The sequence below is a fragment of the Bipolaris zeicola genome (assembly GCF_000523435.1).
Source record: "Bipolaris zeicola 26-R-13 unplaced genomic scaffold scaffold_365, whole genome shotgun sequence".
NCBI lineage: Eukaryota > Fungi > Ascomycota > Dothideomycetes > Pleosporales > Pleosporaceae > Bipolaris > Bipolaris zeicola.
The window spans coordinates 1-12345 of NW_006912414.1; the positions used below are offsets into that span (position 1 = coordinate 1).

Consider the following 12345-nt stretch of genomic DNA (forward strand, 5'->3'; position numbering starts at 1 on the left):
TTAACGTCCTGTGTCAGCCGGTGGGCTATATAAGACGTGTAGGCTAGGCCTACAGGTAACTACGTAGTGCTATCAATTTGGTGTAGGTAGGGGAGGGGGTCATCTAAATACAGGTGAGGCTCGTAGCCTAGCTAGAAAGTGAATAGTTATTATACAAGAGATTGTATTCAAAAGAGACCGTGACTCTTAAGCTACATAGCCATCCATATACAATACGATTTACTTTAACGATTCCCATCTCCTGGCGTCATATCAATCACGTCATCTCTACCCTGCGGGGATCATCACCTTTTGGCATAGATACCGGATAAACGTCTACCTTGCCATCACCAGGGAGAGTTCCTTCTTTGGAACATATGGCAGTTAAGCTCATTGGGTCTTCCATCTGATATGTCTGTTTTTGACCGCTTCTCCACAGGTTGCGTGTAATTCTAAGAGCCTGAGCTGAAGCAATCCCATCTGCCGCGGGTGGCAAAATGAACTGATCTTCGATACCCTTTTGTGAGGTCAAAATGATTGTTGCAATTTGTATGACGACATTGGGAATATAGTAAACCAGCTGAGTGATCAAGTTAGATAAGGCCGTCAGGAAGTGGCGTTCATAAGAATCATCCCACTTACACCACCATTTACCATTTCTTTTCCAATCCTCATGAATCCACCTCCCTGTCCCACTCTGGAGAGCTACGATAGATTAGCCATGCACAATGCCAACTTATAGTGATTTTCAAGGGGAGACGATTTCTTCGGATAGCTCACCTTATACATGCAAAGGATGAAACATAAACAGTCGAATGAGGCTTGCAATAGAAACACCAAATATATATAAGGTGAAGATGGGCCGAATATGCAACCAACGCTTCCTGGAAGATTTGATGCAGTTGTTCTAAAAGCCTCTACGAGAGCCAATATTGGACCGGCGAATCTGATGTTGAATTAAAAAGCTTGACTTCCACAAGAAGGAGCGAATCTCACAAGAACAGAACCATGAAAATCAGGAGATACCAATTATCTCGGTAGAGAACGTGAACTCTATAAGCATGTTAGGAATTTACCACATGGACATTAACATGATTCTCAGATAGAAGTACGTGCCTGATTAGCAACAAAGCTTGTGATGTGAATATAGTGACTGGTTCTAGGATGCCTGCAATTTTATACACGAGTAAACACTGGCTGCCAGAATAAACTGCAAAAATCCAGAAGTTTGTCAGTGTGATGATGCAGCAGACCCTGTTGAGTCAGTATATATTCTGCAACGGCCGGAAACGAAGAACGTAATATCATATTACCTGTTAACAATGAAAAGAACTGTGGCATAGTTGAACCGTCGCTGAAAGATGAATTGAAAATCTCTTGGAAGAGATATGATTGTACTAGAACTTAGATTAGAATTATGCGTTTCAATTCAGAAGATACATGCTAATATAAAAGACTTACTCCCAATAATATCCGCCTCTGAACAAAATATGTTAGTATCTTGCGTGGCATCTACCAAATAAAGAAATACGCACAAAACTATCGAACCGAAGATTTGGAATTTCCATTGCGCTCGGACATCTTTCTGAGAAGGCAGCAAATCATAGCCCCATGGAGCTACGACATGAGTACTGGTAGTGGTGGACATGTTTATTTTGTGATTGCGATTTGAATTGAGAAGACCTGGTAGTGATGTTTTATGTACACCAGCGAGTTAATGGCGTAAGAAATCAAGTCTCCCCGGAACTGACTAAGTCGAGCCACGGAAGCGGCTGAAGAAAAAGGAATTGTAGCACAGCTACCCCTATACCCGGCCAACTTATCAGAAGAATAATTGGTTAAGCTAGCCGTTAGCGTACTAAAGGCCCTTTCAACCAGGTCCGCGGAAACCATGTGTGACGAGAACTGCTCTAATCGGTGAAGAGAAGGTTTGGTACGATCCCGGCTGCTCGACCTGTTATATCCTTATCCAATGCACTTCTAGGGCCTATTTTTAATTAATTGGCCAATCAGTAATTGCGGCGATGTCACCCCGCAGATTTACCAATCGACTTCATGAGTAGCTTGCTTTTTCACAACACTACATTATTGGGTCATGTTCCCCTCGCTTGGCGTGCATCGTGCCTTTGCTGCACCTCCTTCACACGAGGAGTGATACACTTCTCGTCGCTATCCTGCTTTGTGGAGTTTGTTTTTCCTCCGGATCTGTGCTAGCGTGACAAGAAGTGTATCACTTTCCATGTGAAGGGGGTGGCTACATCACCTGAACCGGCTGCACAGCTTGCTGAGAGACATACTAGGAGTTATGCACTATCTGGCCGCAAACCGCCCTGCGCGTGTCCCCTTTGCCGGCTTCTCACCTTTTTCACACCCAAAACTCTTTTCTTCAGCTTTTGGGTCAGTTACCTCGTCAACTATTTGGGTCTCATTTGCCTGTATGGACCTTCTCTTACGACTTTTACGCATTGTTATTGCTTCAATAGCCCCTCGAAAGGCTATGCGATCTTTATGTGGTAATGCCAACCTGTTTGGCTGCCAGTTTCAGTTTCAGCTCTGTTAGCGCTTTTGGTGGCTGTTTAATGACTTTTAGTATTAGCGCAAGCTATACCAAATCTAATCGCCAAGCTGGAGAAGCTACTCATTCCACTGCATCAGAGAGCACTTGGGTGCGCACACACTTCTCGCTCCCCTTGTTGTCCTACGGAGCTCAACACAAACGCTAAACGCAAATGCAAATATTTGTCTAAAAGGTATTTCTTCTATATGAGGGATGCGGGTGGGGCGACTACATATACTGTGTTAAGCTATCGAGCGGGCTAGCTTATAAGGATGTCCTGTCAAATATCAAGGAGTACTATTAGTAATGCATGCAGATGTGTGGGGTAGGCATTCATTTGAAGTATACATGTTTTGCAATGCGCTTACTAGAGATGAAACTAAATTCACATCTAAGCGCGGCTTCTCAAAATCATCCTCTACTTAACAAAAGACATGGAAGGAAGGATTTACTGGCCATCGAAACACTTGAACAACAATTTTCTGCTGATGTAAATAGTCACTACAGTATCGTCTCAACAGCAGAGCATGGTGTCAGCTGTACTGCATTTAGCAGAATCTCAGCTGCGCCAGCGCTATCCCACTACAACTCTAGTTTTATCATCAAGATTGGGTGCGAGTCTTTTTATTGTTTTAACACGAGCTAGCAACGACATTGAACCAGTCCTTTACGAAGCTCTAGATATAGATGCGGGATTCTTATAGAATTCGAAGCATGTCAGTCATTGTGATTATACTAGCGTACAAACAGCAGCCATCTTCAATTACACATCGGATTTGAGCCGTCAACACCACTATGGCGAAGGGTTTTCCAAGAACGCTGCAATACGCTGCCCTGATTCATCCTACGATCGCTGTTTACCGCACCAAGATCGAAGCTCCTGAGCGCAGCGCTCTGTTGCTGAAATGGCAGCAGTTCCTCTGTGCCTTCACCTCCTCAGCCATCCGGACCTTTCCATGTATATCAAGCCCTGGGATGGGTTATCGGAATTCCGCTCAATATTCACCTCTTACAAGTATGCTGACCTTAGTATTTACAGGCACTGGGAAGCTTTTGGCCATCAGCGATACGCACGCGATCACGACCTACTTTCTGAACCTGGAGGTGTTTCCATCTTGGCGATGATGTCGGAATTGCCCTAAAGAGGACCTTAAATCTCGCAAACTAGCTGCGATGCAATGGTGCTGAAGGAGACTTCGCAGTCCTCACCGTCCTTGTCGTCCTCCAGGGTCACCACAATATTCCGAGAGAATTAATACTTGCGATGGATCAGCTAAGGTCAGCACAACTATCCCGATATTGTTTGAAACCGACGTTGCAACCGCCAGTTACATAGGTACTGCACTCTTTTAGACTCTTGGCAACCAGTGAAGTAGCTATTTTGTTCAGATTGTTGTCTAGGTTCCATACATGCTACCTGCATTCGCATCAGCAACCGTAGTTCTCATTCTGATGCACCCGCCACGAGACCACACACAACAATGTCAGTGCCGCTCTCTAATGCGTGCGCGGTTTCTGTGCCACGTAGTATTGTGCACATATACATTAGTCCCCCTTCCTATTCTACTAACGATTCCCTGTCTTCTATGCTGATAAAGACCTTACCTTTTTTGCGGAGTTTAAATATTATGCTAGTTATATTATCGGCTTCTACCTAAGCTATCTTTAGCTCAAAACTAGCTGCCTTAATTATATTCTTTATAGTTTGTGCTAAGCCCGCAGGGTTACTGCCGCCTGCATTCTACGCAAGTCCTATCTCTTGCGCTAAACTAAAAACGAAAGTGCCAGCGTCAGCTGCGTTAAAAACGTGGATTAGAAGCATCTTGTGTATTGCTCGGCTACGGACCCACATTCCACATGGACTCGTCGCTGCTCCCTGTCTACGGATTTATTGCGTTCCCAGCCGGAGGAAGACTATTTTTTTGTATGGTCTCTGAAAGCAATGCAGTTTTCAGCACTTGTAATCAATGTGTGTGGCAAGCAAAGCGCATAGTGAGAAAAAGGTGACAGACTACATGACTGCTGGGATAGTCGTTGCAAAGCTTCGAGCACAATTTCCTAGCAGTATGATTCGAAGAAGAATCGGAGACAGTACGACGGGCACGGAACTGCAGGAAGTGATTTAAGTACTTTCTGACCACGGTTGAGTGTAAGCATACAGTGTATTAGGGTCGATATCAATGCGGGAGGCGCGGGATGAGCGGCTTGGCTTGCGCAAACCTATAAAGATGGCAATTGCCTTGACCTTTGCGTGACTTGCCATACAATCGGTAATCTTACTAGCCACGGATAGCTAAGTTTGCCAGGGTGGGAACTTAATACCTTCTGCTGAGTTTCGAAGCTACATCAACCGGAAACAATTGACAATCACAGCTGCCAAAGATAATGAAAGCAGGCCGTTTCCATGGGCCTGGCCCAGATGGCCATGTGACAGTGGAAAATATACTAATCCTGAAGCCTGGACCTATGTAGATGCTCGCTAAGGTCTAAGCTACTAGACTTTATTACTCTAATTTAGAACTCTTTAAAGGATATATTAAGCTAATAGGTAGAGGTAGCTAATCGTCCTTAATACTATGGTATAAAGTCTATAGAGCGGTTATTAAGGTTAGAGGTTAAGTTTCTTACTTTAAGAAGAATAAGACCGTTAGTTTCTTCTATATCTAAACGTATATAGTAGCTGCGAAGTATATAGTATTTTACTTATTACCTATCTATTAGTAACCTGATGGAGCTTCTATAGTAATAGGTTGATCGCTAAATATAATCTAGTTAAGAAGAGTTAGGCTATAAAGCTATTAGGTAGGACGGATCCTAAGACTATGGCGCCTTTATTCTGCGCTGTTTTAACTTCCCTCTATGCTATCGATAAAGCTAGCTTATCACCTAGCTAGTGGATCGCAGTAGTTAGCATTGGTGGTCTTAGACGTCTAGGTAAGAGATGTCTATGATCTTCGCTAAGAATAGCTTTACTATCGTAGCCGTTCAATATGTAGTAGCAATTGGTCTTAAATTTGCGGGTATAGATATTGGACAAGCTCAACGGGAACATCCAAGATCATGGATCCGCTAGACCCTAATTTCGTGACCCACATCCGGAAAGTTAATAGAGGCGGGGTCCATGCCGCGGCAATTCTCAGTCGCGGCAATTCTCAGTGGTAGTGTCAAAGCTTACGAGTCTGGATTATCAATCATTCGCATTGGTGGAAAACTGATGGTTGTTGGGGTGGTAAGCACGCAATCAGGCTTAAGCCTTGAACTTGCATTCCCGACTTTTAGCTGACATTTCTCCAACGTCTAGACTACTCCAAACGATCTACCGATACCATTAGTTCCAGTATCATGTGGACTTATCCAGATTGTTGGTGCATCTGCCGGGTGAGCAGACGAAATGAAACGCTGTATCGATTTTTCCTACAAGCATAATATCCATCCCAAGTGCACACAGTATGGCATTGTCCAGTATCTAAAATTGGTCGATTTGATGTAGAGTGATAAAATCCGAGAGGGTCGCATGGTTATTACGTCTTTTTCGTAATGAAGTTCAACTTGAAAAAATGTAACAAGTATCAATAGAGGGACCATTTAGTCGTGCTAGCGGATCGACGATCGAAGTCGAATGAGAGTAATGTTCGGAGCTGTGGGTTGGATCTTCGCTTTTTAGGCATGATTCAATCGTGTTAAGCAATAATTGAAACCACTGCAAAATGTCAAACATGTTGCAGAGGGTCCCTACTCCGCCAACTACATCAACTAGCAGTGACGAGAAGAACAAGTTCCATTTCTTTAATTGCTAGCACTGTTCTACTTTGAGCATATTATTTCACATCTAGAAATAGTTATTGAACGGCTTTCGAAGTTTATTCACTTAGTTCAGTAATATAGTATGGGTAGCCTTCGATCTCTGAATACCTATAGTCAAGTTGATTTACTGCTAATTCATTACAGATCGTATACTTGCGCATCTTCTTCTTAGCACCCATGTCGCCTGGTATAGAGCTAATGGTTCTAACAAATCGTCGACTGAAACTATAGACTTACAAAGTAGTGAGAGCTGAAAGTAGGCAGAATATATACTAGTAGGGTGTAATCGGGGTTCACACTATCGATATTTATATTTAGGTCATTAATTCGAGGATCCTCAGCCTTCTTCGGATTGATAAAGAAATCTGCATTTTGTTCACCGATCAGTGGGTGGGGTAAAAGAAAGGTCCAGCTACTACAGCTAGCTTAAAATAGAAGCAATACTTGGCTCACTTGCCCTTGTCTGTGCCAATTTTCTCCGACAGCCTTTCGTGAACCCACCAATTTAAGATGCAGAAGTAAAGAGCTGTGTTGCCGCCAAGGTGTTGGCGCTGTCTGCAGGTGGGATCGTTTGACCTACAGCAAAAGACTACCGCAAGAGTGCCAACTGTAGAGAAACGCAGCGGCATGGCGTTGTGTAAAACATTTGGCGACTGCACGCGCGTTCTCCACCATATCATGGTGATCAAGTAAGAGCTGGCGGCCGTGGTCAGTAAGTCCCCTCCAATGTTAAAACACTGCTTTGAAGATCCAAGAGATGTCACTTTCGGCCTGCCGTCGGACAAACTCGTAGGCGGCGATCTCGCGCCAATTAGCTTTACTATTGGGGGAGCAGACCTATGAAGACCGCCTTATCAAGTTAGCGGTAGCGCCAAATATTATATCTCTAAGCGCCCGATATTGACCACACGCCCAATGAGCGGATGAAGGTAGTGAACAACACACAAGGCTGAAACATAGCTACCAGACCACGTAACGCAAAGCTTCCCGTTCACTCAGCCCTAGAGAAATCAATGGCACAGCGTTATTGCCATCGGCGATTTCCCGAGAATTCATTATGTTTTATAGTCGTACAAAATCCAATGGGTGGATGGATCACAAAATCCTTGCTTATCGAGTCACAACAGAAGCTCGACCACGCGAAGCAGTCGGTTAAGCATACATGACTGAGAGTGATGTATGGCATCTCTCTTAGTGACATTAGTTTTTTAAAGACTAAGAAACATATAAAAGGCAATACGACAATGCAAAACGTTCGAGAGAATTAGCGGTCAAAAAATAAGTGATGTTTCAAACGTACATTTTGAGGTATTTGAAACCGCTCGCGCGCATGCAAACTCCCAGCACGTTACAAGTGCGCCTTAGAGCTAGTGATTAGCACAAAAAGCGATAGTTGAATTGTGGGGGCCGAAATAGATCTTTTTATAAGTATATACGTGCGCATCAAATGTCGAATTCGCCGTCAGTCTAAGCTTCTTATCACAACGCTTTCGAAGTTTCCCCTACTCCTCATATGTCATCTGTTTGCCTTCCCCATCACTGCCGAACAGTACAGCTCTAGCTATCATGCATCCAATTTCTTCCCACGACTCTGGTTTCCACAATACAGTTCGTTCTTCCACAAGTATGCTACACACTTGGCCGAAGCATCAAGAGTGACATGCGTCACGACCCTTACAGACTACAACATTACCTAATCAGCCCTGCCTTCTTCACTGGTAGCCAAACAGCTCCTGTCGATCTGCTATGAACATGAAAAATGTATCCTGGACAACATGCCATCGGACGTACTAGCGAACTTCATTTCTGCAACTGTCGTGTTAGGCCTCATGCCAACATTACTGTCAACAATTGCACCGAGTATCGCTGAGATGGCGCTGCTTTCAGCCCATCGGCCAGCACTGAGTTTCCTAATCGCATTGGGCGCACCATCAATCTGGCCAACAAAATTAATTGAGTATAATGACCCAACTCGTGTACTGAAGGGCATGGAAAATGACGCGCGCGGCACTCTGCTCCGCATTCACATCCCAAAGCACTCCAAATAGGCTATAGGATTGCTGACTGTGCTACAGTATGTGCTGGTAGCAGGTGCAGTTTTCAACATCGTATGGACAAGCTTGGAACTTGGTCGTAACAGTATTCTGAGCTGGGGATGCACAACCACTTTTGGTCCTCTACTCTGGACTTCACTCGCTGGCGTAGTCCATCTTGTTGCGGCATTTAGTTTTGCGTACGCGAGAAGCAGTGCACATTCACGGCAAGAGAGTGCGAATAAGGGAATCAGAAATTGGAACGCCACGAAAGGTTTTCGCAAAATCATAGGACTATTGGGAAAAGAATTCACGCTTTGCGCCGAACAATCGTTGGGTCAATATGACGGGAACAATGCAGTACCACCTCTGGAGGTCGTTGCCAACGTGCTGGCTGGATGTGGCGGATTTATCTATCTAATGTTTGGCATCATTATCTTCTAATCACTACAATTGGTGAGCGTATGGGACGTACTGAACTCTGTACTATGCCTTTACGTGGCGTCCGCAGTAGTTTGTAGGCTGGTATTAGTATTTGAGATCGGGGGTTTAAGGGAGGTAGCATTGAAGGACTGAGAGCTTGTTATCAGCGAGTAGAGGGGATTGTAGCTATCTCCTACGTACATAGCTTTGGGGGAACGTGGGAGCTGCCGACGAGAGTACTAATATGATAATGATTACCACAAAATTGGCCAGGCTCAAAGCATCGACTGGTCCTATTGCTGGCATGCCCAGTCGTCAAAAGGCTGGCGACATGAGATTTCGTCTCAAGGCTTCCTTGTGAGTACGACTTCCACCCCAGCGCTCTAGTCTACCACACTCCTGTGCGCTTGTATCATTACCAACGCCAGTGGGACAAGATGCGATATTTGGTCATACTGGTCAGCCCTCACAAAATCGTAGATACCACTCAATACCGCGCTATTCGATAGTACAAGATGTCATATAACTTCATTATTCGTTTTCAGTCTTAATGTAAGATTTTATACCTCAATTCTCATGTGTCGAAATCCTCGGCTCATGCTTTCATCCTCTAACTCACTATCGTACATATATAAAGATACCAAACCGCGACTCCCCCTATGTGCCTCCGGAGGCTGGCTCGGGTAGGATGCGGCATTGTTGAGTATTCCCATCTCAACATCATCATTCGCATAGTGTTCGTGACTTGAATTTGAATCCCTAGAGGTTTTGGGATTACGCGACGTATGTTGATCCGACTCTTCGCCAGTCTGCACACCACTTTGGTCATGAACAGATAGTTGCGTTGGTTGTGAATAATATCCGTGGTTCGCGAAAGAATTTTTCCATATGGCTAGCTTTGCTCTGGATTTTCCCGAGGGGGTGCTGTTCGCTTGGCTCGCCGTCTGCGATGACTTTGCTTGGGATGATTTTGCTTGCGACGATTTCGCTTGTGATGATTTCGCTTGCGAAGAGCCGTGGCCCTTGGAGACTAAAGATTTGACGTTGAGGTACCGCTTCACGAAGACCTTGAGAGCAGGCGCATTTGCGCAAATTACACCGATATGAAGCTCCAGGAGGGTCCAGTTCCAAATTTCCCAGAGTTGCCAGGAGATATCGTACGTTTCATAGAAAAGAACGTAGGTGGCATATGTTCGCAAAGCCCCAAACACAGCTGCTCCATAAGCAGTAGCAAATATCGCCATCAGTGCTACTTTTTGTCGAATTGGGATTTTAGCTTTCCAGTAGATAAAGTTGGGGAGTAGAGCACAGATTACGTCTTGCACCGTGGATATGACGCCAGCGGCTGCCATGGCAGCGCCCTCCTCATTGCAGTTGAATTTCTTTCCTAGCGCTATGTTTATGACGTTCGACTGCTCCCAGTAAGCCGAGATGGGCTTGCATCCAACAAGCGGACTTATGAAGAAAGTAACTGTGGACGCGACTTGGAACCCAATTGCAACCCAGGTGGTGATTCTAAAGGCTTTGGATGTGCCGCGCGAACCTAGGCGACGGAAGAAGAGAAGGATAGAAACTTTGACAAGCCCTGTGCCGAGGACAAATAGGATCTCTATGGCCAAGATGAGTTTTCTTTGAACCTCAAACAAGGTGAGATCGACATCCCATATGTGCACTCCGCTGTGATATTTGTCTGCAGCTATGAGGAGTCAGCTGTGAACCGGAGGGAAGATGGGTCAAAATCTTACTCCATGGGATAAGAATAGCCAAAGTCATGACGATTGGCTGTGAGACAGTAAGTGAATGAACAATGTCCTGGAATGAAAGGTAATTTACAAGAGCAACAACCATGAGCCAGTCATCCCAGCCAGCATTGCGCTGCATATAGAATCGAACCCACAGTCTTGAGAATACGGTAAAAAAGGTAATAGGCGTTAGGACGAAAGCGATGTTGGACGTCACTCTTCCTCGTCCTTCTGGATTAACATAGTTGGGAGGCGGCCACGAAGCTATAACACTCAACGGGGGGTTCGTGCCACCAGGCATATCGATGAACGTCAACTAGGTGAACAAATTGGGAGCGTAGCCAGCATTTAGATAGTGGGCTGGAGCACTGAACTGTTATGCACAGTCGATATATGTTTTAAGTGCTTATATTCGTTTATTTCAGCAAAACTAGCGTGTGATGAGAGTTGCAAGGCCACCACTGGACACAACCGCTCAGCGGAAGCATGTAAGCATACTTTTCAACGACTCGCTCTCCGGTGACGCCAGTACGCGTACAGCAGTCTTGGTCATCCCGTCCTTCATTTCGTGTTCACAGACGGTAATGAGAGAGGCGGGGCATACTCGTCGATCATGGTTCAATGCAGCTGGGGGCTTGCGCAGAACGTGTGCATGAATCGACAACAGGGTACGTACCAATCCGACATAGGCATGCCATAAACGTCCGGCACGGTGCATTTACTTTTTTCAAATAGGAGTCCGAGCGCTATGTTTCCGACTAGCGTGCCGCGAAGCCGCACGCATCCTTTGTAACTATTGGGTGATTTGACCGCGCAATCATGAGTGGAACCAGTAACCAGGCACTGCTCACGCGGGAATGAGCAAAAGTCTGGCTCGGGCCAACGTTCGGCCACTGGCGTCATCTTAGTGCCCGTTACCACGTGCGAGGCCCGTGTGCTGCTCATCCATATCCTTCCCTTCTCCCTCTTCCCCGACACCCTCGGGCACTGCGCAACTTGTTGGGAATCAAACTCCTCCTCCACCTCATGACCCGTTTTGTCGCCGCTGCAATGCGACCCAGCCCATGCTGGTGACTTCCAAGACGACCCGGTTTTTGCCATGGTTGACGATTGCTCCCACACGCCCTGCCATCGGAACATACATCAGGCGTTCAGTAGTTTCAGGCCGCCACGATCCTAGTGCCACTTAGCCGAGCTGAGAGAGTGTGCTTTTACATGTCACGCTGTCATTGTGACAGGGCGACAGGGCGGGAAGAGGGACGTGATGACAGGACAGGTGGGGGCAAACCCAGCCCCAAAAGTCGATGCGGTAAGCTAGCGTGCACGCAACCGTTGCCAACACGACCGCTCGCAGTTTACCGCTTCAGGGTCTGTTCACCTCCATTTCCGTTTTCCGGCGACTAACCCTATTCTAGTAACTATCTCAATTCCCTCTGAGAAAAACAAGCTGCAACGGTGTCGTATTCGAAAAATGAGGGTCTCGCGACCCTAAAACGACGCTAGATTATATTAGCCCTACGCCCGTAATAAAAAACTCCCCATCCAGTGCTACTTTGCTCTATATATTCTGCTTTTTATATTAAACGAAATGGAGCGCCATTTCTTCTTCCTAGTCCTCCAAAGCTCTAGCGGTAGCCGAAAGCTCTATTTTGCTGCCCGTTCTGTTAGAGTAGCCCGTTACGTGATCCGACGTGACCATAAAACGGAGCTCCAGTAACTGAACACCCCCTCCGTTTCGTTCCCAATCTAGATGGCCTAGTTGCAACGCTAGCCAGCCCTCCCTTGTTGAAGCGCTAAACCCAGCACG

At 45.7% G+C, this 12345-nt stretch overlaps 5 protein-coding genes across 5 annotated transcripts; 2 read left to right on the forward strand and 3 right to left on the reverse strand.

Moving 5' to 3' along the window:
• Positions 1-256: 256 nt before the first annotated feature.
• Positions 257-1627, reverse strand: COCCADRAFT_41709 (uncharacterized protein; the record flags this gene model as incomplete). Its single annotated transcript, XM_007719900.1, has 8 exons — positions 257-559; positions 622-684; positions 760-925; positions 976-1032; positions 1096-1233; positions 1293-1376; positions 1441-1458; positions 1515-1627. 8 exons carry the CDS (start codon positions 1625-1627, stop codon positions 257-259), a joined length of 942 nt encoding a protein of 313 aa, XP_007718090.1.
• A 1704-nt stretch (positions 1628-3331) lies between these two features.
• COCCADRAFT_9844 (uncharacterized protein) lies at positions 3332-3661 on the forward strand (the record flags this gene model as incomplete). The annotated part of the gene is made up of 2 exons (XM_007719901.1): positions 3332-3494; positions 3576-3661. The coding sequence occupies 2 exons, from the start codon at positions 3332-3334 to the stop codon at positions 3659-3661; spliced, it is 249 nt and encodes an 82-aa protein (XP_007718091.1).
• Positions 3662-8115: 4454 nt separating this feature from the next.
• On the forward strand, positions 8116-8817 carry COCCADRAFT_30949 (uncharacterized protein; the record flags this gene model as incomplete). The annotated part of the gene is made up of 2 exons (XM_007719902.1): positions 8116-8316; positions 8416-8817. 2 exons carry the CDS (start codon positions 8116-8118, stop codon positions 8815-8817), a joined length of 603 nt encoding a protein of 200 aa, XP_007718092.1.
• A 539-nt stretch (positions 8818-9356) lies between these two features.
• COCCADRAFT_41710 (uncharacterized protein) lies at positions 9357-10839 on the reverse strand (the record flags this gene model as incomplete). The annotated part of the gene is made up of 3 exons (XM_007719903.1): positions 9357-10468; positions 10542-10578; positions 10630-10839. 3 exons carry the CDS (start codon positions 10837-10839, stop codon positions 9357-9359), a joined length of 1359 nt encoding a protein of 452 aa, XP_007718093.1.
• Positions 10840-10968: 129 nt separating this feature from the next.
• On the reverse strand, positions 10969-11639 carry COCCADRAFT_30951 (uncharacterized protein; the record flags this gene model as incomplete). The annotated part of the gene is made up of 2 exons (XM_007719904.1): positions 10969-10999; positions 11215-11639. The coding sequence occupies 2 exons, from the start codon at positions 11637-11639 to the stop codon at positions 10969-10971; spliced, it is 456 nt and encodes a 151-aa protein (XP_007718094.1).
• Between the last annotated feature and the right edge of the window lie 706 nt (positions 11640-12345).